This window comes from Canis lupus, chromosome 8, assembly GCF_048164855.1.
Source record: "Canis lupus baileyi chromosome 8, mCanLup2.hap1, whole genome shotgun sequence".
Taxonomy (NCBI): domain Eukaryota; kingdom Metazoa; phylum Chordata; class Mammalia; order Carnivora; family Canidae; genus Canis; species Canis lupus.
Genome location: NC_132845.1, coordinates 28,123,095 through 28,150,706, shown reverse-complemented (window position 1 = coordinate 28,150,706; position 27,612 = coordinate 28,123,095). Strand labels below are relative to the sequence as shown.

The following is a 27,612-nucleotide window of genomic DNA, read 5'->3' as shown; positions in this document are numbered from 1 at the left end:
CATTGTGAAACACAGATCTAAAAGCCACAAACTGAGGTTCTCGGGTTACAAAGTCATGCTGTGTAGAAACCTTACACAGAGCTCAAGCCCTGTGCTTGATGGCAGAGCCACCCAGATTTCAGAATATTTACTTTCCATGATCTTCCATTCTCTCCTATGACCTGGACTTGTGGCCTGGTCCCCAGCTCTTCATATCCCTATAATCTTGGCCTATCTTCTGGGGACCCCCAGACCTCTCTCTCCTCTTCTCTTTCCCTTTCCCTTTTGGTGACTTTATTCAACACCATCCTTTTTTGGGAGAGAGAGAGAGAAAGCATGGGAGCAGGGGGTGGGGGATGATAGGTTGAGGCAGGGCAGACGGAGAGACTCTTAAGCAGGACTCAGCACCCAGCACAGAGTTTGACACAAGCCTTGATCTCATGACCCCAAGATCATGACCTGAGCCAAAATCAAGAGCTGGACACTTAACCAATTGAGCCATCCAGGCACCCCTATTCAACACCATCCTTATGTTTCTACCTCATGCCCCCTTTATTTGAGGTCCCTATTATACTATACCACTTGATCCTACCTGTGAGCCACATAAAAGTCACCCTACATCATTATACTCTCACTTTTGTATACATATTTGAATTTCAAACAAATACGTGATTTTACAAACTCAGCATTTCACACCTTGTCATTTCCCAGACCAGGAAAATCTGCCTAAAACATCAACTAAGTTTTTAAGGAGATGGTCCATATTTCTACAGATCACCTCTAAATTTGACCTCTGGGTCAATTAGCTGGTTTTCTAGATTAGAAAGTCTTCCATGAGAAAGTCTAACATGGAAAGATGATCCTAGCTTGGTATACTCAGGGAAGTAAAAGCCTAAGACTAGGGCAGGCCACCACCCTTTCATCTGTATTGTTGAGATGAGTTTTATAAGTGTACAATGGAAGCCACGCAGTAATTAGGTTCGGAAAGAGTGCAAATTAATTAACAAATAATAAATCCATAAAAGGGTATTCAATGAGACTCAGGGACATCAAGAATCATTGTTCAATGGCCAAGGGCAATTTCTGTGAACTGATGCCAAATATCCCTTGATGCTATTAGAAAAGACCTGTTCTTATAAAAGGATAAAAGGCTAAAGGGATAAGTGTGGTATCTCTCATTTCATATGAGATGAGAGGGTCCTAGGAAGGGGCAGATCAACTTGTCCCCACAGGAGTGACCAGGGTCACCAGAAAATGTTAGGGCTTCTTGCAAGAAACAGCAAAGAGGACCCATTTTTAAACACTTTTGTTTTCTCTGTTTGTAAAAGATGAGTGGTATTTTTCACTAATGCTTAGGTCCAGGAATTAAAACCATGGAACAAACTTGAAAGAGAGTTGGGTTGGAGACACAACCTCAACCTTTTAAGGGTGAGATGCCAAGAGCTTCCCGGAGCATAGTTGATTTTCAGAAGAGACAGGGCCTCTTAGGAACGGCCTTGGCTAAAGTCACATAGACACTCTGCTCCTGTCCTGGGAAAATTTGTGCAGGGTTAAAAAACAAACAAACAAACATAAAAAGACAGGAGCCCAGTAGCTTCAAGAAGCCCAAAACAGTGTGATACCGGTGCGGGAAGGATTTTCTCCAGACTTCTGGAGAGAAACTTCCTCACTAGGGATCACTGGTTGATTACGGTGGCCACGAGGGGTTGCAAGAGCAGCTTCCCAGGCCCAGGTGGTAGCACATGGCCAGTCAAGGCCATGAGGTAGGAGGAGCCGCAGTCAGAGCCGGTTAACCTCTAGGTGAAGCAAACTGCGTTAGGTCCAAATCATCTGCTTTTGTCCTCCCACAACCCCTGATTCCAGTTTTTAACAGATGTTATTTTTTAGTGAAGTTTTAGGTTTACAGAAAAATTGATTAGAGTGCACACAGAGTTCTCATATACCACGTCAATGCCCACCTCTAACTACACACTCACACACACACACACACACACACACGAAGTGTTCCCTATTATTAGCCTCTTGCCTGAGTACTGAGTATGGTAAATGTATTCCAACTGAACCAATATTAAGACATTATTATCAACTGAAGTCCATAATTCACAGTAGGGTTGACAGCTCTATAGTGTTTTGACAAGTGCATAATGACACGTGTCCATCATGACTATACCCTGCAAGATAGTTTCAGTGCCCTAAAATGTGCACTACTCCACCCACTCATTCCTTCCTTCCTTCTACAAACCCCTGGCAAACACTGCTCTTTTTATTGCCTCCATAGTTTTGCCTTTTCCGGCCTGCCTTAGAGTTTAAATCACAAGGTATGTAGCCTTTTCAGATGGACCTGTTTCACTTAGCAAAATGTATGTAAGATGCCTCCGGGTCTTTGCAGGGTTCGACAGCTCATTTCTATTTAGTGCTGAATAATGTTCCACTGTATGGACGTACCACCCTTTCTTTCTCCATCGAAGGACATGTTGGTTGCTTCCAGGTTTTGGCAATTATGAACAAGGCTGCTATATATATTCATATGCAAGTTTCTTAATGGATATAATTTTCCATGTTATTTGAGTAAATACCAAGGAGCACAACTGCTGGACCGTCTGGTAAGAATATGTTTAGTTTTGTAAGAAATAGCCCAATTATCTTCCAAAGCGGCTGTACCACTTTGTATTCTCACCAGCAAGAAATCAGAGTTCCATTTGCTCCACATCCTCACCAGCATTTGGTATTATCAGTGTTTCAGATTATGGACATGCAATTAGGTATGTAGTGGTATTTCATTATTTTAATTTGTAATTTCTGAATGACATATGCTATTGAGCAGCTTTTCAGATGCTTATTTGTCATCTGCATATCTTCTGGTGAGGCATCTATTTGTATCTGTTTGTTTTTAAACTGGGTTGTTTGTTATGTTTTCATTGAGCTTTAAGGGTTCTTCATATATTTGGGACGCAAGTTCTTTGTCAGATATCTATTTTGCAAATATTGTCTCCCAGTCTGTGGCTTGTCTTCTCATTTTCTTCACAGTGTCTTTTGCAAAACAGTTTTTTCATTTTAATGAAGTCCCACTCAACAATTTTTTTTTCTTTCATGGCTTGTGATGTTCGTATTTATCTAAAAACTCATTGCCAAACCTAGGGCCACATAGAGTTTCTTCTATGTGATCTTCTGGAAGTTTTATAGTTTTATGCTTTACATTTAGGTGTATGATCCATTTTGAGTTAATTTTTGTGAAAGGAATAAGTCTTCTAATTTTTTTTTGCATATAGATGTCCAGTTATTTCAGCACAATTTGTTGAAAATGCTATCCTATCAAAAAAAAAAAAAAGAAGAAGAAAAGAAAAGAAAAGAAAATGCTATCCTATCTCCATTGAATTGCCTTTGCTATTTTGTCAAGATCAGTTGACTATATTTGTATGGATCTATTCCTAGACTCTCTTTTCTGTTCTATTGATGTGTTTGTCTATTCTTTCACCAACATGAATTTTATCATAATTCTATAGCTTTATAGAAAGACTTGCATAGCGTCAGTCCTCCAACTTTGTTCTTCAATGCATTAGCTGTTCTTGGTCTTTCACCTTCCCATCTGAACTTCACAACCAGTTTGCCAATGTTCACAAAATAAATTGCTGGGATTTGGGGGTGTAGGGAGGTTGTACTGAATCTATAGAGCAAGCTGGAAAGAACTGACATCTTGACAATGGTGAGTCTTCCTACCCATGTATACAGAATATTTCTTTAGTTATTTAGATCTTTGATTTCCTTCAGTTTTGTTAGATTTATACCTAAGAATCTCATATTTTTAGTGCTAATATATATGGTCCTATGTTTTAATTTCAAATTTCAATGGTTTATTTTTACTTTATAGGAGAGCAGTTGGGTTTTTTTTTTTTAAAGCTTTTATTTACTTATTCATTTGAGAGAGACAGAGAGAGAGAGCAGGGGAAGGGACAGTAGAAGTGGGAGAGAAAGAATCTCAAGCAGACCCCACACTCAGCATGGAGCCTAATACAGGGCTCAATCTCACAAGCCTGAGATCATGACCTGAGCCAGAACCAAGAGTTGGATGCTTAACTGACTGAGGCCCTGACATTTTGTATTTTAACCTTGTATCCTGTAACCTTGCTATAACCACTTGCTAGTTCCAGGAGTTTCTGGTTTTTGTTTTGTCAATTCTTTGGAAATTTGTTCAGATTTCTTGATACTTTTTGCTATTAGTTTTATGTAATATTTATTGAGCATCTTGACAAATATTTATTTTGTAAGTCTAAAAGTTATTCTTTGAAAGTTTAAAGAAACTTGACCAGAAGACAATACAAAAATACTGGTGCTTGAATGTCAAATATTACCATATGCATAAAATTACATATTTCAGGGTAGTATGAGTTTTCAATGTTAAGTCATACTAAACTTTTTGGTCAAAATAAGCACACCTGGCATTAGCACTGTAGCCATAGCTTTCTGATGTCAATAAAAACAAAATTGGCAATTTGGGAGTAAATCATGACAAGGTTTTGATGCCTTCGTTTTAAAATATTAATGAAACACTTCAAAACATTGAAGTGTCCAGATTCTCAGATATTTGATGCATTTGTGTTTCGTGTGAGTTTTGTTTAATTGTGTGTGGGTTTTTTCAATGAATGTTTGGTGGCATATTGCAATCCTCGAAAACATGGTCATCTTTATTGTATTGGTGATTTGTACATTTAGCACTAGCATTAGAACAAGTTCTATCAGCAAGCAATATTTTCAATTAGTAAATAAGATTTCAAAAATCATGTAAGAATGGGTTGAAGCTTGCTGAATATAAAAATTGAAATTCAAGTCACTGTAGTTCTTTTTGTGTGAGCCTAGATGCTAGCATTTTATTAAATGATTTTATTAATCAAATAAATGATTTTATTAAAATGTTAAATTGCAAAACAAATCATGTCATCTGCAAATAAAGATAGTTTTTTCTTTCCCAATCTGTATATATTTTATTTCCTTTTCTTGTCTTATTGCATATCATATTCATGCATGTTCATTTCCTTCTGAACATCTTTTTACTAGTCATAATCCTTTTTCTTTTAATGGCCACATCTTTATTATTATTTATTAGTTACTGTGAACAATTTGACTTAATTCAATATAATTTGATTTAATGTGTTTCATTTGTTTTAAGGTGTTTATAAAGCTACACTTACACTTCAATCACTGAGTTCCAGCAATTGTAGCAAACCAGCATCTCTGGGGTGAGTGATCCATCAGGGAAATGACAAACTGAAATGCTCATATTACTGTGGGATCTAATTGGTCTAAACAATGGCTGGGGAGGCACATTTGCAAGAGGGGTCCAGTTCTATAAGAAACATTTCAGGGATCCCTGGGTGGCGCAGCGGTTTAGCACCTGCCTTTGGCCCAGGGCGCGATCCTGGAGACCTGGGATCGAATCCCACGTCGGGGTCCCGGTGCATGGAGCCTGCTTCTCCCCCTGCCTGTGTCTCTGCCTCCCTCTCTCTGTGTGTGTGACTATCGTAGATTAAAAAAAAAAAAAAGAAACATTTCATATTCTATCAAGATAAATAATTACTTATTTATTCTAAATGGATATCTGATAATATTCACCTCCACTGATCTTGCAGACGAAAATCCCAAAACACAATGTTTCTGCTTTAAGAACAATTGGAAAAAAAACTTTCACTTATATGATAAATTTTGCCTAAATTGTATTCATTTGAATAAAATGTTACATGTCCACAGGAAACAATCAAAAGTCAGTATTTTTATAGTAGAGGAAGTGAGTGTTCTTGAGGTCTAGCAAGGTATAGTATAGGCAATTTCTTAATTTGCTTTAACCTAGGACTGCCTCTGTGTGTGTGTGGGTGTGGGTGTGGGTGTGGGTGTGGCCATTTTATAACCTTCCCTATGAGGCTCTATCTTTACACAGAGAACTTGACTAACTTTCTGCATCCTTCAACACTATAAGTTAATGCTTATTTTTATACACTAGTAAAATGCACAAACTCTCTTTTTCTGAAGTGTAATACTAATGAAGTTACTTTGCTGCTTAAGGTGATACACAAGACAGAACTTGTGATAAACAACACAGTTGGAAAAAATACATATAATTGTTAAGGAGAGTGTAGCTACTCTTGAATTCAGGAAAAGGGAAGTAAATTATGTTTCTTTCTCAAGGGGACAGATCTGGAAAGTCCTACTACCATCTCAAATAATCTGCTTGCAAATTTCAAAACAAAAGACAGGAGGAAATTACAGGCTGTCACTTTTATTTACAACTTTCTTCCAACCAGAGCCTGCTTTTACGGTGCTACATCTGAAACTAATCTGTGTGGGAAGGTCTCAGAGGGATGGCCAGCCAACTGGCACATTGTTGCCAGAGCTGCGGATGCCATAGCCACTATCAGGTATGGACTCCAATCAAGTAACCCAAAGCATCTACCTTAAAAAAAATCATTGTGCAGAAGACAAGCAGCAATGAGGGGAAGAGGGGGTGGGAGAAGGAGGAAATTATGAAAATACATTTTTACAATCCAAAATGCAATTGAAATTCCAGTCTTAATCAAAAACAGTAACAGGCTCTGCTAAATACCCACAAAAGCCTGCTAAAAATATGTGAAGTTCATCCAGAGTTCAAATCTCAAAATTATTTTTATTTCCCAGCTTAAGCCTATCAAAACTGCCATGAAGCCTTTAGCTGTTTTAGTGAGAAGATTGTGCAAATGGACTAATATATTATATCACAAAATGAAGCCAGAAGCTAAAGAAACTTGACAAACCTTTCCTTGCCTTTCTACTGAAGGTCCAGAGCAGTGAGTTTGGAGTCACCAATCACTAATTTAAGCTTACTGGCTTCCTGACAACTTCACAGAACTTTCCTTTCTGAACCTTTAAAATGAATTGTGCTCAGGCCACCACACTGCCTTGAATAGAATAAACGGAATAATTGCTTTCTTCTCACTGTTTTATGGCTGGTCTGGATCCTGCATAAGCCCTCTCCATGGTCAGACTTACACTTTTTGTATTTACCCTAAGGAGATGGAAATGTATGTCCACAAAAACCTGCACACAGGTGTTTATAAGCAGTTTGACTCATAATTGCCAAAACCTGGAAGCAGCTAAGATGTCCTTCAGTGGTGAATGGATAAACTGAATAAACAACAGAATATTATTCAGCACTAAAAAGAAACGAGCTATTGAACTATAAAAACACCCAGAGGGGTCTTAAATGCATATTGCTAAGTGACAAACACCAATCTGAAAAGACTAAATGTTGCATGATTCCAATCATATGACGTTCTGGAAAAGGCAAAACAATGAAGACAGTAACAAAATCAGTGGTTGCCAGGGATTTGGGGATGGATTAGAGGGTTAAATAGGACGAGTACAGAGGATTTTTAGATATTTGTCCAAACTCGTAGAACACTCAACACCACAGTGAACTACATGTAATGTAGGGTATACGGGAAATCTCTGTACTTTCCCCTCAATTTTGCTGGGAACAAATGGAAGTACTAGTTTCAATTCTTTCAGACAATACTTATGGCTAAATTTGGCTAACCTGAAACTGAGAGGAATTGTCAAGCCTGAGGCTGGGATCCATTGTTGAATTATCCTTGAACGTGCATGCCATTTCATTTTGATATAGTAAATGTCTCATGATATTGTTACTAAGTATCTATCTTTCTAGTTTATAATAGCTACCCTTTATTTAGTGCTTATTATATGTCAGGTATTGGGCAAAATTATTATTCAGACACTACAAAAATCCTATGAATTACTGTTTTTATGCATTAGACAATGAAGCTCTGACATGTTATCTAACTTGCCCAAGGTCACACAGCTAATAAGTGGTGAAGCCAGTGACTATTGGACTTATAAGCCAGTGCTTTTAACCACTGTCCCACCTGTCTTTTTTTTATTTTTATTTTTTCAGGTATCAACTCATAGAAGAAAGAATAATGGCTTTCTCAAATCGTGTTTTAGTTTGCCTGCAATATGAAAACCAGTCTGTTAATTAGCTTCATTGTCAGAAATGTTATCTTTATGTGCTGAGGTAGTTTGTGCTAATTTGCTTCAAAGGGAATAAATAATAGCACCTTTACTCAATGAAATATTATTCTCTGGTCACCGGTGTTCAGAAGAACCCCTAGAGATTAGCAACCAAACACATGTACAGGAGTCATAAAGCTTCAGAAGAATTAGTAGACAAAAGAGATTATGTTTGAAATTTAACCCACTGTCTCAGGTTTGGAAAGTATATAAGACATTAACTCCACATTAATTCAAACTACAAATAAAGCACACCAAATCAGAATTTTGAATTCAATAATAGATATGAATGATAAATAAATGGGAGTAACTATAACTAAAGAAAGCCCTCCCATTTGGACTCCACTATGTAGTACTTGCTTATAATAGCCAGATGCCTCCAATCATCCTCATATTTAATTTTTAAGAAAAATTTATGCTGTACCATAAATAAGTGACTGTAATGTTTGCTTACTGAAGTGTGACCGGCTTGCTTACTCTCTTGGCACTCATTTTCCTGCTTCTCGGTCATTATTTTGCAGAGATGTTCTGGGAAAGGTGCAGAAAGTCAAGTATGGTCTCTGAGGATCATAGTCTACAGTGCCAAACACTGACCACGGACCAATGAAGATAAAGACAGTCAAGAGTCTATTTGATTAAAAAAAAAAAAAGAGTCTATTTGATTATGTGTCAAGGAGGCCATTGGAAACTTTGACAAAGGGAATTCACAGAAATAGCGGAGGCCAGATTGGAAAGTGTTGGGAGTGGGGGAGGACTGAGAAAGCAGATTCAGGGAGTACAGACTACTCATTTAATAATTTTGGCTGTTAGGACAAAGATTTGAGCGTGTTAAAATTCTGTGGAACAGAAGCCAGTGAAGAAGAATCAAAGGTAAAGGAGGAAGAGAAAAAGAGCTGACAGTTCCTGGTGTCCAAGGTGATAGGAAGGACTGTTGCTTTTGGGGCTCTGGTAAAAAACCATTGCAGCTGGGGAAGATTATAGGAAAAACTCTCTACTCCAGGGCAGAGGGCAGGAAACCTGATGGAGCTAGAACTACAACTGGGAAAGAGGTAGGAGCACTGGAAAGGTGACATCCCCAAGACCCAGCAACAGAGTACCTGCTGAAAACTGAAGCTTCATCAGAACAGAAAACCCGCCTTACCTCCCACTCAAGATTAGCAAACACTGAGTAAAAAAACAGTGGAATACCATTGGGAGATTTGCAAGAGCATGGAGACAGGCCCACTGTGGGTTCAGTGCAAAAGGAGGACCTAAAGCTGAGGATGGAGCAAATATTGTGGATACCCACTGACAAAGCAGCACCCCCCCTTGCCCCGCAGAAACACGAGGTAGCACCGCAGAGGCATTTGAGGCCTGTGGGTGCAGAGGGCAACTATAGGAACAGTAAGCCTCAACCTTAGCTTAGGTCCTAACTAAATTAATTCAAATCCCCATGCCAAAGGCCTAGCAGAAGGAAAGAGATGCCCCTTTCCAAGTATAAAACAATCTGCTTCAGAATCTCCTGTCTTATAGCTTTTAACAAAATATTAGGAAGCAGGGATGCCTGGGTGGCTCAGTGGTTGAGCATCTGCCTTTGGCTCAGGGTGTGATCCCAGGGTTCTGGGGTCAAGTCCTGCATCGGGCTCCCCACAGGGAGCCTGCTTCTCCCTCTGCCTCTGTCTCTGCCTCTCTCTCTCTGTGTGTCTCTCATGAATAAATACAAATCTTAAAAAATATATTACAAAGCATAGGAAAACCATACACTGCCAAGAGACAAAGCAATGCTGAAACTGAAAGCTCAGTGGTTAAACTCTCTACTAGAAAAGATGGACAACATGCAAGAGCAGATGGATGATTTCACTGGAGATGGAAACCACAGGAAAGAAAAGAGATGATTCTGGGGTGAAAATACACAAATCTTGGGGATTGTTGGTGAGAAGGGGAGAAAGGACAGAGAATGAGGAGTTAAATAACTGCAATGCAATTTACCAAAGTAGAAAATGCACAAAATATAGTTTGGGAAGGAATTTTCATTATTTCAGATTTAGACAATTTGAATTTAAAGGTTGGTGGAACACCTAAGTGTATATATTCAATACCAGTGGTAAACAGAGGTTTTAAATTCCGGAGAGACATCTGGGCTAAGACCAGCAGGATATGGATGGTTGCTTGAATCACTGGTAGGGATAATATCGCTCAAAGACATAGAGGGCACTGAGAATATAAAAGTGCCAAGACTGAAAACACTGAGAGAACCAGCATTTAAGGGGTGGGTAGGTGAAGCGAAGTCACCAAGGAGACAAAAGAGGAGCAGAAAGAATGACAACAGGGTAAAATGCTTCCAAGAATTTAAGTGAGATAAGTGATCGCTATATTTGGCAACAAAGATGTCACTGGTAAGCAAGAGTCTGGTGAATCGAGAAAGTGGGTTGGGTGAACAAAAGAAAATTTTCTCTTCTTAGAGAAAATACCTCTTTCAGGAAGCTTGGCTACCAAGGTAAAAAGAGAAATAAAGCAGGAGCTAAATGGAGATACCTTACCAAGAAAGAATTTGTTTGCTGTAGAATCAGCTTGAACATATTGAAGTGCTGGTGTGAAGGATCCAGGCTGAAGACACAGGACGGGGGGGGGGGGGGGGGGGGGGGCGGGGGGGGGGACTGACAAGATGGCTTCAGTGAAGAGATCAGTGTCCCAGTATCAACTGACTCTCTTTCATGCTTCCAGCATTTATCTAGTGTCTAGTATGTAGTAGGTGATGAGTCATTGGACAAGGCATTGCCCTTGCCTTCAAGGAATTTATGGCCTATAGCAGCATATGGAATGGTAAACAACGAAAAATAATGCTAAATAGCAAGATAAAAGCTATAGCTTAATCCCAGGGAGCTAGGAGAGCATTTAGGGAGGGTGTCTGATTCAGTTTAAGGACGTCAGAAACAATGTCCTGAAGCCAGAAAATGTAGAGAAGGAGGAGCAATTGCCTGATTTCTAAATGAATGCTATAATTTGTGATGTTCAAGAGGCTAAGAAAAGCATCGATCATCCTAGGAATGAGCTCCATGGGACTGAGCCATGGTGAATAAGACGTGCGTTGAGGGGTGAGAAGATGATGTTGGAGAAAGGACCAGATCATGAAGAGCTATGTAAGCCATGCCAAGGTCAAGTAGCTAGTCATCAAAGTGTTTTGCCTGAGAAATGCAATGATCAGTGTTAAGTTTAGAAAACTCACTCTAGCTGCACAAGGAGAATTTGACAGAGAGCAAGAGTCCCCTTAAGATGACTTAGAATGAACAGGGAGGTGATGAGGTGGGAGCTCTGAAATAAGGCTGACACTGGAAAAATAAATTCCAAATCAGTTTGATAGTTGACTCAGACCTGAAGATGGTAGATTCACAATAGCATTCATCCTTGTGATTGTGTGATTCCCTTCATGAACATTTGTCAGCCTACATACAGGAAAGCCAACATTTGGATGGCATGACTGGGTTCAAGCCAGTGAGCACAAAAGAATACAATGGGTCAAGCTGAGATGAGGGCTTGTCAAGGGGGTTTGAAGTGACAGACCAGGTTGTCTAAGCCAGATCAGAAAGAAAGTGAAGGCAGAAGAGAGGGCTCTTGGGAAAATATGGAGAGTTTCAGGAATGGAGGAAAGTTTTCATAAAATCAAAGAACGTGTATAGACATAGTATTCAAGGAGAGATCTGGAAAGACATAAGATTGTGGCCAAAGACAAGCTTCTTTGAATGTTAAGATTTTGTTGCAGGTGATAACAAGTTTCAGGACACGGCCATTGGGCTGAGTGTAGTGTAGTATTGCAGGGTGAGCAATCACACCAGAGACTGGCCTGAAAATAAAAACAAAAAAAATATTTTAAATGTGACATGTTTATTGTAATAGAACACTTGATTTGAAACCTTAGCTCTGTACTTCTCATCTCTTCAATTTTTTTTTGTTTGTTTATTTATGATAGTCACAGAGAGAGAGAGAGGCAGAGACACAGGCAGAGGGAGAAGCAGGCTCCATGCACCGGGAGCCCGATGTGGGATTCGATCCCGGGTCTCCAGGATCGCACCCTGGGCCAAAGGCAGGCGCCAAACCACTGCGCCACCCAGGGATCCCCGTATACGTTTTAAATATCATGCTTTCCTCCACCCAGGGATCCCTCATCTCTTCAAAGTGAAAACTATTCTTTGAAAAAATGGTGATGATGTAAGCAATCTTTTTAATGGTAATGTGTCTTTCTTTCTTTCTTTCTTTCTTTCTTTCTTTCTTTCTTTCTTTCTTTCTTTCTTTCTTTCTTTCTTTCTTTCTTTCTTTCTTTCAAGATTTATTTAGTTATTGAAAGAGAGAGAGAGAGTGGGAAGGGGTAGAGGGAGAGACTATCCAAGCAGACTTCTGCTGAACATGGAGCCTAACATGGGGCTGGATCTCAGGAGCCATGAGATCAGGACCTGAGCCAAATCCAAGTTTCCAACACTCAACTGACTGAGCCATTCAGGTGCCCCTTGATGTAACCAATTTCACAGAGTGGCACAAGGGGTTGCTTGCTGCTTCTCCCAGGAAGCTTTCTGTGGAGGCAAGTGTGTTTTCACCTAGAACGACTCTTTGGAAGCTTCTGGGCCTCCCGTTTCCACGTCAAGGATAGAAGTAAAGTGAAAAGTGGAAATATGGCCATCAGCTCGGAGTTTGCAGACTGCTGCCTGGATGGCACCTGGAGTTCACTTCTCTCTCCTCCAGCTCCCCGCCCAGCATCGCTCGATTAACTTCTACTTATTATGCAGGACTTTTAAATGTCACTTTCTTAGGCCTTTACTGACACCCAAACCTATTTAGTTCTTCCATTAATGAATGTTCATGGCACTTCCCATTTTGTTTCTTGGCCCTTTTCCCAACTGTAACGAGAGAATGTGTAGTTATTTATCTCGTGTTTCTCTTCCGTTCCTGGACCTAAGTCCCCTGGAGGTAGGGACTGTGGCTGTATAGTTTGCATAGGTATACGTCGTCTCACAATAAATTACTGGAACCAAAAATGGAATAATTATGCCTCCCCTTATGTCTGTGGGGAGAGTCTAAAGAAGAAATCACTACAATGTGTTCCACTTGGAAGCAAAGCACATTAAAACCAACTGAAACTGATTCTTGACTGCTGGCTCTGACATCATCTCTTTGCAGATGAAGCCTGGACAGCCCTGCTAACAACCCACGTGACATAAATGCATCAAGGTGGGGTCTATTTTTAGCTACAGCAAATTACCATTCCTTTATGCTTTCAGGTTTTCATCTTTGCAAATGAGTTCTCTTGTTCTTAACATTTTTCAGAGTAAAGTAAGCCTGATTGCTTTTACGAAGAAAGAAAACAGTCTTTAAGGCAGAGAGCATTTCTCCTTTAATCTCCGCCCCAGCTCAGAGGTTCAAAGAGCCTTTACTGGGCTGCTTGATGCCATTCCTGAGAATAGGGATGGTCTTTCAGACTTTTTGTAAAGACACTGCAAACTCACACTCACAGGGGAAACTCGGCCCAAAGAGAACAAAACAAAAATTTGGCTCTGAGTCTGGGACATGATGTTCCACAATGACACAATTGATTAATAAGAAATTGGCATCATAGAACTATGGATTTTTAAACCATATTTGTAAATATGCTTGTATCATATAAAAATGAGCTATAGGCTCCCACCAAAGATGCGGTTTACCTAACGTCTTGAAAATGAGGGTGTGCTTTGTACAAGTCAGGTCACTTCCTGCTTTAACAAGTGATGTAGACAAGGTCAAAGTTACTGGCTACAACATGGCATCAGCACAAATGAGCTGTCGCACAGAGAGAATCCTATTTCCTGGTGTTGGGGAGTAGAAAGACAACGGAGGGCCTGTAGATCAAGTAGAGCGATGCAGGGAGGGCATGTGTAGCTTTTTAAGCATATTGAAACATTTGAAGTATAATTCTCTATTTTTAAAAATATCATTTTCTAACACACACACTAAAAATTGAAACCTGGTATACAGTTTTTGGTTTACAAGGATATGAAGAAAAAGTTTCAGAATCACTAAGGAGGCCCAAAATATTTATGTTCAGTCAAGGAAGGCATAGGCCTAAAAAGGCCAGTCATAAAGTTGGCCCAAAAGTAGGATAGGTAGAAGGAGTATGATCAGCTCAGTTCGATTTCACCTTTTACCTCTTTCTCCCTATTTTAGCTTTACTCTTTTCAATCAAACACACCGTGTACAGTCCTGTTTCCATGTATTTGGTGGGCAGAACTCCCCCCAAAGATGCCACGTCCTAATTCCTGGAATACGTGAATATGTTCATTAACAAGACAAAGGTTACTCTGTATTAAGATTAAAGTTAAAGAATTTGAGGTGAGATTATCCTGGATTACCTGGGTGGGCCCAATCTAATCTCATGAGTCCTGAAAAAAGTGCCATGAAGGCAGAAAGATGGGTCAGAGATAGACAAAAGGATGAAACTCACCATCGATGGCTCTGAAGATGGAGGAAGGAGACCAGGAGCCAGGGAAAATGACAGCCTCTGGGAGCTGAAAATGGTCCTCAGTTTACAGCCAGCAACAAAACACAGACCTCATTCCTACAACTGCAAGGAGCTATATTCTGCCAACAACACAAATGAGCAGGAAATGGATTCTCCCTACAGTCTCCAGGAAGGAACGCAGCGTGCCAACACTTTGTAAGTAACCTGGTGAGGCCGTACTGAACTTCTGAACTGCAGAACTGTAAAATAAGAAGCTTGAGTTATTGCAAGCCACAAAGCTTCTGGTAATTCTTATAGCAACAATAGAACACCAATACAATGCCTTTGCCACCTTTCTCCGTGTTTGCGATACCATTCCCTCACCCGCATTCTTCTAAATCCCACATTGTCAGTGAAGGAATCCTGACCTCGTGAATCGCTCCCTGCTCTGTTCTACTTTGTCGGCACATATTCTTAAGGGAGCTAGTTATTTGTTCATACCTATGTTCTAGCTCCATAGGGAGATTTTTGAGACCCTTAAGAACAGGATGATGTATTAACTGTGGTCCATTGCAATAAAGGCCACAAATCCTTTCCCTGCTAGTATCTACACTCTTGCAATGTGGCTTGGAAGATAGTCCCACCAAAAGATGGATTATATTCCTCTACCCCTTGCATCTGAGTTGGTCCTATAACTTGCTTGGTCAGTGTACATTAGCAAATATAGCAGTAGCAGTCACATGACTCTGAGATCACCATCAGGTGAACAAGCTTGGGCTAGCCCAGCCAACGGTTAACTAGTCGAATGTCAGACAGGTGTGTGGACCATGGACCGCCAGCTCATGGCAGACTCAAGAGTGGGTTGAGCTGACCAGAAGAAGAACCAGTCAAATGACCCCATCCAGTTTTCTAACCCACAGAATCATGAGCCAATGAGTCACTGTTGTTTTAAGTCACTGGGGGTAGTCTGTTAAACAGAAAAAGCTAATTTATAGGTAATTCAATGTTCTGCATTGAGCTGTTGGTAAATAATTTTGCATGGTGCTCATGATGATGAGGATAGTGACAGCCATGACGACAATGACAATAACAATGACAAAGATAATAAAGAAAGCCATATTGGCTCCAAGTAAAACAGGAAGGTAAGTTGCATCATTTCCATATTCTCATACCAGGAAATGCCAGTGCTTATAAATTGAGAAGTTTCAAATTTTTTGTTCAAATAAGTTGGAAAGCACAGTGTCTAAAGATTTTAGGTTATATACACTACAGTCTATTATTAGTTTCCAACAATTCCAAAATAGCTCTGTACTAAGCTTTTGTATTGGCAACTTTTAGTATTTCAGTCTTTCTCTCTCATTGTGTCAAAACATTAAAAGGAGCCAGATTGTCAGTCTGCTGTGCCAGTTCTAAACATACAAGTAGACTTTGGTTAAAGTCTCTTGGGACTTTGTCACATGAGAAACTCAGCCAGGAATTTTCATCAAAGGTAGCTCTTTTTTATTAAGATTTTATTTATTTATTCATGAGAGACACACAGAGAGAGAAATGGGCAGAGGGAGAAGCAGGCTTCATACAGGGAGCCCGATGCAGGACTTAATCCCAGGACCCTGGGATCACAACCTGACCCAAAGGCAGACATTCAACCACTGAGCCACACCGGTGCCCAGTAAAGGTACCTTTTACACAGGAGCCAATAGTAGTTCATCTCTCATCCAAATAATCTCTATCGCTCAACTCACAAAAACAGTCTTCGAGTGTCATACATAGTCGTAAGTGAACTGAGTAGCACATAAAGCCCTGATATGTAGCTTGAGTAGTTTCCAGTACAATGTACTTCTTCAGCCTACAGCCCATCAAAATGTTTGAGAACGAAGTAGGAACAAAGAGGAGACCAACAGAGAACAACAGGGCACAGTCACCCAAAATGTGGCATAGTCACATTCCAGTGCCCAAGGAGGGACATCCCTGGTCACCTAACCTTGCTTCTCTAGGGCTGTTGTGGGTAAAGTTTTTGCCAAACACATTCTTTCTGATTATCATTCGAAATATTGTAAGCCCAGGGCAACAAAGGTTTTGTCACCTCCAAGCAGAAGAAATATTATGTAATCCTAGAAAGTCTATTTGAAAGGCATCTCAGATTTGATCTGATAGAACTTCCCACATAATACAGACATCCTTTCCAGAGTTAGTCCTCCACACCCTACTTGAATTCCTCAAGTGTTAGGAAAATCACAATTTCCTGAGACAGCCCATACTATTTTGAGCACCTATAATTGAGATGAAGTTTTTTTTCTCATATTAAACTGAAATCTATCTCCCACCCACTGAGCCAAATTTTACTTCTCGAACTGCACACCATACCACCATACATGTTTTCTCCCTCCCCTGCCACCGGGTGCTGTGTTTACAAGCCCAGGCTTTGGAGTCAGCCGCCAGATTGGTGGTCAATTGTCAGCTCTTTCCCTCACCAGCTGGGCCAACCTGAGCCAGTCTTCCTCTCAAACAATCGGCATTTTCAACTATAAAACTGGAGTCGTAATACCCGCTTTGTAGGATTATTGTGAAAATCAGATAAGGTAACACATATAAAGTACATAGCACAGTTATCAGTATGGTATCAGTAAGTGGAAGCCGGCATGATTACTCTGAGAACCTTCCACATATTTAAAAAGAAACTTATTTTTCCATAATGTCTTCTCTTCTCCAAACTGAGCATCTCCTTCTTCAAGTATACTTTGGAACATGGCAAAAAATATTCTTTCCCTGATCTAGATACTGCACTTGTTTACAGCTTAGGTTCGCATTTAGTGTCCAACTTAAATGATACCTGGTTAACACTCCCTGCTGCAACTGGCCGTTTACCTATTGCCAGAAACCAGGGTGGATTTCCTCTAGTTGATAAAACTGGACAGAAAGCAGGTCCATGGTGCATCTGGGCAACTCCACCGTAAGTCTGCTTGTCCCTCCTGACGGCAGCCTGTTTCCATATCGTAAGGTATATGCTTTTGGAGGAGAATGCCTTCTTGTCGTTGTCTGGTCTCCAAGAGAAAACAGTTTTGCTGGTCCTGCTGCATCTCCTAGTCCACCTCTTGGGGGTAAAGTGAAGTAACTGATGAATAGGCAATAGCCACTAGCCGGGTTTCTCAATGGGGAGGAGCTAATTTAACGTCATGAGCCCAAGAAATGTGATCTGCTTGGCCTTCCCTCTCCACAGGGACCAGTGAGAGCTAGTTAGCCTGCTTATTCCAAAGACTAGGTGGGCAAGGAGGAAGTCAGCGAGCTCATTGTGGCACTCACACGAACTTGCATTCTCCTACCTGGCCTTTATATTATAGGGATGACGTTGCCCTTCATCATTTGTACATTTCATGTTCTTATTTATTTCATGGTCAGTGAGTGAAGAGGGGTGCTATTTGCTGGCCACCTGCAGGCCCCAGTATGTTCTGACCATAATCTGGAACAATCCCACTGAATGAATGCTGACGGCTGAGGAGGTCGGGAGGTGGAGGGGGCTGCGCTAGCCTCCTGGCCTGCTCCTCCCCAGCAGCAGTTCTCTTTTCTACAGTCAGAAAACCACCACGAGAGGGATAGAAACAGAAAGAGGCCTGGGAGATTGCAGTTTTTAACATGCTCCATCTGTTCACTGTCTAAAAGCTAAGTAATAAGGGTCACAGAAGATCCTATTTCAGCCCAACAGACTTAAAATAAATGACTTCTAGACACTGGAAGTTGTTACTGGTTTTAACCCGCAGTCAGCCAGAAGTTCTGAAAAAGAGGTAAGATCCACCAAGTGGGTAGAGAGCAGCATAAATGGCAAACCGTCAATCACGTACATCAACGAGCACTGGATAGACTTCTCCTGATGAATTTTTTTTAATGCCAGATATTCACAGCTCAGCTTCCTTTAGGGGTGCCCATGTGACTACTTCTAGCCTCTTGAGGGAGAAGTCCCTTGTGGGAGCTTCTTGGAGTTTCCTTTCTAAAGAAAAAGAGAGACAAGCAAGAAGAGTCTTTTTCCCTCTCTTCTGTGCTATTATGTGATTACAACAGCCATGTTGGAGCCATAAAGCAACAAAGACTGAGGTCGACGGAGTAGAAGGATGCAGAGAACCCAGGCCCTTGAAGACTTCAGGTTGCTACTGAACAAATTATGGAGTTACCTACCTGTAGACGTCTCGTTTATGATGATGAGATGCAATCATTGTTTAAGCCATTTTTAGCTAAGTAGTCTGTTACTTGTAGTGAAGATATTCTCTCCCCCCATCTTTTCTTTGGAGAGAGAGAGACCCTGGAGGCCGGGGGGAGAGACAGAGGGAGAGGGAGAGATAGAATGTCAAGCAGAATCTCAAGCAGACTCCACCCCCAGTGTGGAGCCCAATATGGGGCTTGATCTCATGACCCTGAGGTCATGACCTGAGCTGAATCTAAGAGTCATATGCTTAACCAACTGAGCCATCCAGGCACCCCATAGTGAAGATATTCTAATTGCTACAGGCATGAGTGGCAAATGTTATCTATCACTAGGCCCCTCTTTAAAACATCTTTCTCCTGCTTACACTTTTTAAATATAGTATATATACCACACACATAGATATATGTCAGTATGTATTTCTGGCTGTAATTATGCACAATTAAGTGTGCATAGGAAAAGAAATTTTAAAAAGAGTAGATAAGCACAATAAAATGTTAGGGTGGTAATCTTTGGTAAGTGAAACTTTGGAGAATATAATCTCTTCTATGTTTCTATATCTTACAAATTTTCTATGAATATAGACCTTTATCTTCATACAGAAAAAACTTATTTTCATAAAGTAAAACTTTCATAAGGGCAAATTTTTTAATTCAATCATGTTGATTTTTCATAGAACTTTCATGTGGCTAAAAGAAGAATATCTGTACAAAGGAGGCGATGTAGTTTCCTACTACCTGAGAAGAGAAAAATGAGAAATGGGTCTAATTTATACAAGAAAAGATAAAAAATTAAACACTTGCTGTTTAATAAAAATAGCACAGAGCTAGACTGGATAATCTCCAGGTCTACCATCCAGTGAACTGACAAAGAAAAGTAAAAACATTCCCACAGTTATTTCTCCAGGGATTCTAGCAAAATAGCATAGTCACTGATTAGCAATGTCTAAGGATTTTAGAAATCAAAAATACATAGTTTTTCTATGCAAGGCCCTGCAAAATAATTGTATGTATAATTACTGAGTATTTGTTCAGAATACCAAAAGAACTTGGATAACAAGAGTGTAAATCTCCCCCGAATGACAGCACTGACAGCTTGTGATTTATGCACATGGTTCACCCCTACATTGCTACTCTGGGATATCCTTTTGCAAGGGTATGTAATTTATTCTTGGGTCTGTTTCATTAACAGAAAAATACACGTGCGAGGGAAAGAACCAGATCTTTTTTTTCTTTGAAAATTACTCTTTTTAACTATAAACATATATTAATTTTCTAACATATTTCAGGTAACTGCTTAGTAATAGATAAAAGGCAGTATATGTTCTAACAAAAAATCAAAGGAATGAAAAATAAACCAAAACCTAGTTTTTTGGGGGGGTGGTTAAAGATTTTATTTATTTATTCATGAGAGAGGCAGAGACACAGGCAAAAGGAGAAGCAGGCTCCATGCAGGGAGCCCGACGTGGGACTCAATCTCGGGTCTCCAAGATCGCGCCCTGAGCTGAAGGAGGCACTAAACCGCTGAGCCACCCGAGCTGCCCTAAAACCTAGTTTTGAAGACGACACACATCTTAAAACGAAGAGAAGAGACAGAGAATAAAGCAGCCCAGGAATTCTGTGGAGGCAGAGCTTATGGCTGGGGAATGGGGGTGGGCAGGGCTTTCATGAGGACCTAGAAACTAAGTGAACCTCTGGGAAGGAAGGATGAGGATTGGGTAAGTGAGGAGACTCCAAGACATTCCAGGAAGCGCTCTGAATGAACAAGGCTCAGACACAGACCATGGGGCACTTTTGACGTCAATGTATGGACCAACCAGGCTATGGCGAAGGATGCCAGGAGGAGCGAAAGTAATCGGGGAGATTAGGGAATAGTCACACCGTGGAGGGAATTGCACACCCCAATGAAAACTCCTGATTTCATCCTATAGCACAGTGCTGACTTCCCACGCTCTGGAGTCAGACAAAAGGTTTAAGCTCCAGCTTTTCTGTTTAATTGCTACATGACCTTAGGCACATTAGCTACTTTTCTTTCCTTACTTTTTCATTTCCTTCCTTCTTTTCAGCTTGCTTTCTTTTTTTCAGAATTTGGCTTTACTTTTTTCAACTTTCACTGCGAAAGTTTGCAAATATGCACACGAGTCACGACACCCGTGTAACACGCCCCATGTATGCATCATTGTTTCACCTCCACAGTTTCCACTCCCTCCTCAGCATCCCCCCCCCCCCAGGCCTGATAGGATTCCTGGGATAGGTCCCTGGGAGCACCTGGTTAAGGAATTCCTGCAGGTGGGAGAAGCCAGGAAAGGCTACCTGAGGAGGACCCCCGTGAAAGCAGTATCCACCTTCGACTTGAGACACGTGGGTCCCAACCTGGGTTTCACGCTTTAAAGGGCCTGTTCCCACCCACCTCTGGTCATTCTCCTTTCCGGAGGGAAAGAAATCCCAAGGAAAGGTCCTTGCCTGCAGCCTGTGCCTCCTCAACAAGTCCTGGTATGGTACCTGGAACCCTGGAATTTCCTGTCTAAATGTCTTGGGGCCATCTCTAGGACATGCTCTAGCAGGTGGCTGGTTGACAGGTGGATGCAGGCAGAGCTTAGACCTGTGGGGCTGAGGCTGCTCACATAGGTGTGAGGCCCCTAAGGTACCAAAGGAGAGAGTAGAGGAAGAGAGAAAGGGTCCCCCCACCCCCACCTTTGTTCCTACAGACCAAGAACTCCCATCTGGAGCTCCATTCTTGCCCCACAACCCACAAACGCCTCTGAAAGTAAGTGCCATCTACAATTGTTCTCAAACTTATGCAACTGATGTCTTTTGTCAAGTCAGCTCCCAGGACCGCCAAAGAGCCAGATGAGCATCGTCTGAGTGCCTGGAGGAATGGAATAAAGTTGACGCGTGAAAGAGCGAAGTTGATCGATATGGTTGTCATCAGAAGGACAGGGATGCATTGGACCAGGAGGCCCAAGCAGACCAACATTCTCTTGGTGAGCAGATCTTTTCCAGGGCTTTCTCTATCAGAAAGTTAGAGCCTTATAGTGTTTAAAACAAAAACCACCTGTGGATGCCTTTGTGTGACAGAGTTAATGTTTATGAACGTACTTCATTTTGGAGGGAAGAAGTGCTAGGAGTAACTAACACCTGTTACATCCTAGAATTTAACCATTAAAGTGCAAGGGGGAGGGAAGGGGGGGGTTAGACTGCGGGTGCTATATGTATTAACAGGCATATACCTAAAGCAGAAAAGTAGAAAAGGCAAAGTAGAGCAGCCCACAACAGCAATTAGGATATTTTATTCCTGAGTGGATAATATGTGGTTTCATTTAAATAAGAACACAATCTCCATTAACTTAATTCGTAAAAGCAATAACTCCAACACTCCAGCTATTGCCCTGGTAAGGCATTTTTAGACACATCATTGCTACTTCGAAATTAAAAGTGAATCAGTCCTGTGGAGTTAATTACCAGTAAATATAACCTAAAGGAGGTCTCCCAAATGGCACCGAGCCAGCCTAAGGTGGTTCTCAGTGTTCACCAGAAACGCTGGAAGATACCGGGTATTTGAAAAGCTAAGTTCATATGTGTCGCAAGTGCTTTGGGGAACAGCAGGAGCAATCATTTGCCGCATCCACAGTGAGAAACAAAAATAAAGGGCTGATTAAAAGAAGACCACTTCAATAGAGATTTAGAAAAAGTGTCCCCCCCCACCCCGCCCCACCGCCCCAAAGCAAGCTCTCTGTTGCTGTTGCAACCTATTCCCTAATTCAGTTATGTTTACAGAAAGCAAATCATATCCATTTCCTTTTAATGCTGGCATCCGACCCTATTTGATTATATAAGGTAGAAATAATTTGAGAAACTAGAAATAAAATTAAGCCAGAACGAAGAAGTTACCCTCATCACTACTGCTGTGGAATACAGTGTCCTCTGCTACAGTGTTCTCGAGGAGATATGCAAGAAGACCAGAGACAGAAGAAAAACACTCAGAGAGATAGTTGTCTGAACTTTAATTAAATATTTGAATCATAATTAAATCTTTGAATCAAGGAAAATGGGAATAGATGAAACCTTAGTGAGAGAGAAACGGTACATGCACAAAGGGGATAGATTAATAAAATGACTGCTGACCTGTTATTGGTAATGAACATAATCTGTTTCGTTTTACTACAAACATGTCTAAGTTTCCTGCACCTCCCATAATTATTCAAATGCCCTAGTAAGTGCAATTATTCAAATGCACGCATGTTCCCGCTGTCCTAACTTACACAATGTTCAAGAGTGCAACAGAGCAAGCTGTTCTTTGTTCTGAATCACACAGGCAGGTAATTGAGGTTGCTCGGCCCCAGATTTGATGTAGTTAGCAGTCATGATGCTAATAGATGATTATCTTAAATTACTTTTTTCCCCACCTTAATTTTATGAAGTGACTTCACATGATTTTGCATCTCAGCTATTTCTAAATAAATTTGGTAAACCAAAGACCAGCCTCGAACCATACATTTTAAGACAGATTCCCACTGGAACTGTTTGCTATATATAACGGAGTCTATTACACCTCTTTCAACAGACACAATATTAACGTCGAGTGTCGTGGTCATATGTATACGAACTACATAGAAAACAGTGTTGCTTTCTAATGTGTGGCTTGTCTAAACCCTAAAAGAGCACAGACCGCTTTACAGAGCCAAAACCATGATTATTGATCCATCTTGACTGTGGTTCCACTTGCAAGATAAAGTCCCAACTGGGAGTTTCTCATAAATTGGGTCAAGACAAGAAAGGTAGGTAGCCAGGGTGTCTCTGTGTCTCTTTTCCAAGAATTGAAGGCCACTTCTCCTGGTGTCTGGAAGAAGTAAAATGTCCTTGTCTAATGGGTATTGCTTTAGTAAACCACATGCCCAGTAAGTTCTAGCATCTAGGAGCATGCAATAGCAGCTAACGTTAGCTCTGCAGTCATGGCATTATTAGTGTTTAATTATAGCATGTGCATTGAGATATTTTAAATGTTAAAGAGAAAACAGAAGGATTCATTCTCCTTAGCAACCATTATAGTACAGAATGTTCAAAGCTGCGATCACACTCATAAGGCAAGTAAACTGATTACAAATGAAGGTAGCCACACGTGTGCATGCTATAGGAAACATGAAACTGGCACCTAAAACACCCCTTCTGTGTCTTCACAATTCCATGGCTGGCTCAGACCGTCAATGGGCACAATGGGAAATCCCCGCTTTAACCCGCTGTGCCCGTGTGGAGTCTTAGACGTGCGAACACGGGGCTCAAGTAATCGATCTGTTTTCTCTTTTCTCACTGGCTAACGGCCCGACTTTATAAAAACCCTTTTAAGAATAAAGGGCTTGAGGTCTTAGCGGCGGCTCCTGCTGGCGGGCACATCTGCGGCTTCGCTCCCCAGGGTAGTGCGGGCTGCGGAGGACGGAGGCTTCGTCCACGACCAGCTACTTCCCCAGCGGCTCCCGGAAGGCCGCTCGCTGCGGCGGTACCGGCCGCTCTGGCCCGCGCGCTGGTGCTGGTGCGGGAGGCGAGGGGCGCAATCCAGGCCTCGGAGGGGCGCAATCCAGGCCTCGCAGGGGGCGCAATCCAGGCCTCGCAGGGGGCGCAATCCAGGCCTCGCAGGGGGCGCAATCCAGGCCTCGGAGGGGGCGCAATCCAGGCCTCGGAGGGGCGCAATCCAGGCCTCGCAGGGGGCGCAATCCAGGCCTCGCAGGGGGCGCAATCCAGGCCTCGGAGGGGGCGCAATCCAGGCCTCGCAGGGGGCGCAATCCAGGCCTCGCAGGGGGCGGCAATCCAGGCCTTATCGCGGCGGGGGGGACCCCGCAATCTAGGCCTCGGAGGGGGCGCAATCCAGGCCTTATCGCGGCGGCGGGGCCCCGCAGTCCAGGCCTTATCACAGCTCCCTTCGCAGGACAGCGCGGAGATAAATGAACCTGTCCTTTTTTAAAAAATGTCAGTGTAGCAAGTCCTTGAAGTTTCCGGTGTTTCGACTTCAGGGTTTCTCTAAAACACAGAAACAGAGGCTAAAACTCGGGTGTCTGCGCACAGGGGCCTCGGGGAGCCCCTCGGGGGAGGCCTGGGGTCCCGGGCGCCGCCGTCGCCGCGGCTCAGGGCGGGGCCTGCCGGGGTCCTGGCGGGGTCCTGGCGGGGTCCTGGCGGGCGGGGGCGGGGGGCGCCCTCCGGGGCCCGGCCGGGTCACCAGTGCTGGCCGGCGGCGCGGGTGCCCAGCTGCGCCTGGGACACCGCGGGCACCGCCGTGGCGGCGGCGGCGGCGGCGGCCGCGTCCCCGACGCCGGGCAGGACGGAGCGCACGGAGCGGCGGAACTCCTCGTTCCTCCAGGTGTAGAGCAGCGGGTTGAGCGCCGACAGGGCGCAGCACAGCAGCCAGCTGGCCGCCTGCACGCCCCAGGGCACGGGCAGCGAGAAGCCGCTGGCCAGGCTCACCCAGGCCAGCGGCTGCGTGGCCAGCAGGAAGACGCAGCAGAGCAGCAGCACCGACAGGCCGCTGAGACGCCGCTGCGCCCGGCGGGGCTGCAGCGCGGGCGGCAGGGGCTGGGCCTGCGCCGGGTGCGCCGTGCCGCCGGGGCCCGGGGCGTGCGGGGCGCCCGGGAAGGCGGCGGCGGCGGCGGCGCAGCCGGGCAGCTGGTGCAGCAGGTGGAAGTTGAGGACGCTGACCCGCTTGACGCTGACGCGCACGCGGCGCACGATGCCCAGGTAGCAGTGCAGCAGCAGCGCCGTCTGCGCCAGCAGGGCGGCGGCCGCCAGCAGCGCGGGGTAGTGCAGGCGCGGGGGCGCGGCGCCGGGCCGCGGGGCCCAGGGCGGCAGCAGCAGCACGAGCGCCAGCGCCAGCGCCCAGGACAGCGCCAGCATGCCCGCCGTGTGGCGCCGCTGGTACAGCGCCTGGTAGGTGGCGGGCGCCCGGGTGATGAGCAGGTAGCGGTTCAGGGCCACCAGGCAGTGGGACAGGAGGGACACGGTGAGCCCCAGGCCCAGCAGCCCGCCCCGCAGCAGGCGGTAGCTGCCGCCCGCGCCGTCCCAGCCCGCGGGGGGCTCCGCCGCGCCGGCGGGCAGCAGCCCGAGCACCGCCTCCTGCGGCATCCAGAGGGCGCACACGCTCAGGTCGGCGGCGCAGCCGTTCACGATGAAGGCGTTGCTGGTGGTCTGCAGCTTTCGGAAGGACGACACGAGGTAGATGACCATGCCGTTGGCCAGCGTGCCCCCGATGGCCAGCCCCGAGTACAGGAGGGACACGGGGATGCGCCGGCCCGCCCACGACTCCTCTTCCTCGCAGAGCAGCAGCAGCGAGCCCCCGGTGGTGGAGGACGTGGACGCGGAGGAGGAGTTGGTCATGCTGGCCGGCTCTTCGCACCTCGCCGCCAGCCTCAGCTCCGCCCGGCGCGGCCCATCCCGACAGCCGCCCGCACGGAGGGCGCGCACGGCCCCCGGGCCCTGCGCCGGCGACGCGGGGGGCGGACTAGCGGCCTGCGGGAGCGGGGGCGGGGGGCGGGGGCCGCGTGGCCGAGGACGGGTGCCCCCTCGGGAGTGGCTCCGGCGCGCGGGGACAGGCCCCCCCGGGCGGGGCGGGCGGCGGGGGGCCCCGGGACGGGGCGCCGGCAGCAGGCTCCTGTCGTCCCCGAAGCACGCGCACACGCACGGAGTGGCGGCCGGACGGCGCCCGCGGTGTCCAGAAGGCAGACGCCGCCCAGCCGGGGGCAGCGCCGGGGCGCGGGGGGCGGGGGTACCTGACTCTGGGGCTGGTCCTCGGCGGGCGGTGGCGGAGGCAGGGGCGCCCGGAGACACCTCCTCACGGCCGCGTCCGTGGTCCCCGCATCGGCAGGAGACGCTGCGCCGGCGTCAGGGCCGGGAGCCGGGGCCCGCGCCTCCCCGGCGGCGGCCGCACGCTCGGCCCCGGGCAGAGGGCAGCAGCCCGCGGGCGCGGGGAGGCCTCCGGGCGGGCGGCGGGCTCGGGCGCGGCGGGAGCGGAGCTGCGGGGAGCGCCGGCGGCGCGCGGAGCCAGGGTGCTGGCCGCGGTGCTGAACCCACACGGAGCGCTCTGGTGCTCAGCTCTGCATCACCCAGGGAAAAAGGCAGCCTTGCCACGCTTGGCATGAATTATTCAATAGCTTCTATCTTGTGAAAGGGGAAAAAAAATACCTTGTTCAGAAAGTGCTGTAATTAACAAGTTTCTCTGCCTTGTCTTTTCTCTCTCTCGCCCAATCACCTTATTTTTCACCCTGCTTCATTTTTCTTCCCTTCATCCTCTTCCTCTCATCAGTGTTGGAATAAAACGTAATACGCTCCTGATCTATTTCGTCCTAGCCTCATGCGTTCCGTGGGCAAGATTTTTCTGAGGGATGACTATACTCCCATACCCAGGACTGATCTCTTCCATCCCACACTTGCAGAGAGAATTACTTTATATTCCAAATGAAATTCTTTTTTTTTTCCCCTCCCTTTGGTAAGGTGGGACATGGGTAATTATCCACAGAAAATCCCCGAGCCTCCACTTAAATCATAACTTTGATTTTATTCTCATCACCAAACTCCTTTTCAGAGTTTGGCTTGTGTTCAGGAATCAAATGGTTAGAGGGTAAAAATGAAATGGTCAGGTGAAAAGTAGGTGTCAGGGAGAAAAAAGAAAACCTGAATAATCCAGTGTCGATGACACAATGACTCTTTACTTGAGAACTTTTTTATTTTATGGCCTTAGATGGAGATTTGCAGTCAGATGTTGGAAACTTCTTTGATGCAACCACTTACTTAACCATTCCGCATGGGAAATTTTCCATAAAAGCCACCCTTCCCTCCCCTTGCCCCCCAGTAAATCCATTTTTGCTGTGAAAATCGTTTATTTGAAAACTTAAGTCAGTATGGAATATGGTAAGAGCGCATAATGGAAAAAATGAGCCGTGGAGTTTCGGGACACCTGAGTTCTAAGC

At 44.3% G+C, this 27,612-nt stretch overlaps 1 protein-coding gene and 1 long non-coding RNA gene across 2 annotated transcripts in view; both read right to left on the bottom strand.

Annotated features, from left to right (window-relative positions):
* The window catches only part of LOC140638045 (uncharacterized), a 38,741-nt gene extending 21,177 nt beyond the window's left edge, over nucleotides 1–17,564 (bottom strand). The window contains exons 1-2 of the long non-coding RNA XR_012035161.1: nucleotides 17,304–17,564; nucleotides 14,477–14,733 (exon numbers count right to left, since the gene is read on the bottom strand). This is a non-coding gene — a long non-coding RNA (uncharacterized lncRNA). The remainder of the gene's footprint in view (nucleotides 1–14,476; nucleotides 14,734–17,303) is intronic.
* Nucleotides 17,565–22,653: 5,089 nt separating this feature from the next.
* GPR88 (G protein-coupled receptor 88) lies at nucleotides 22,654–26,595 on the bottom strand. The gene has a single exon (XM_072834706.1). The coding sequence runs from the start codon at nucleotides 26,021–26,023 to the stop codon at nucleotides 24,869–24,871; it is 1,155 nt and encodes a 384-aa protein (XP_072690807.1). The 5' UTR covers nucleotides 26,024–26,595; the 3' UTR covers nucleotides 22,654–24,868.
* Nucleotides 26,596–27,612: the final 1,017 nt, after the last annotated feature.

What these genes read in the sequence shown, in the direction of transcription:
- GPR88 (XM_072834706.1), bottom strand. Translation starts at nt 26,023, where the DNA reads ATGACCAACTCCTCCTCCGCGTCCACGTCCTCCACCACCGGGGGCTCG.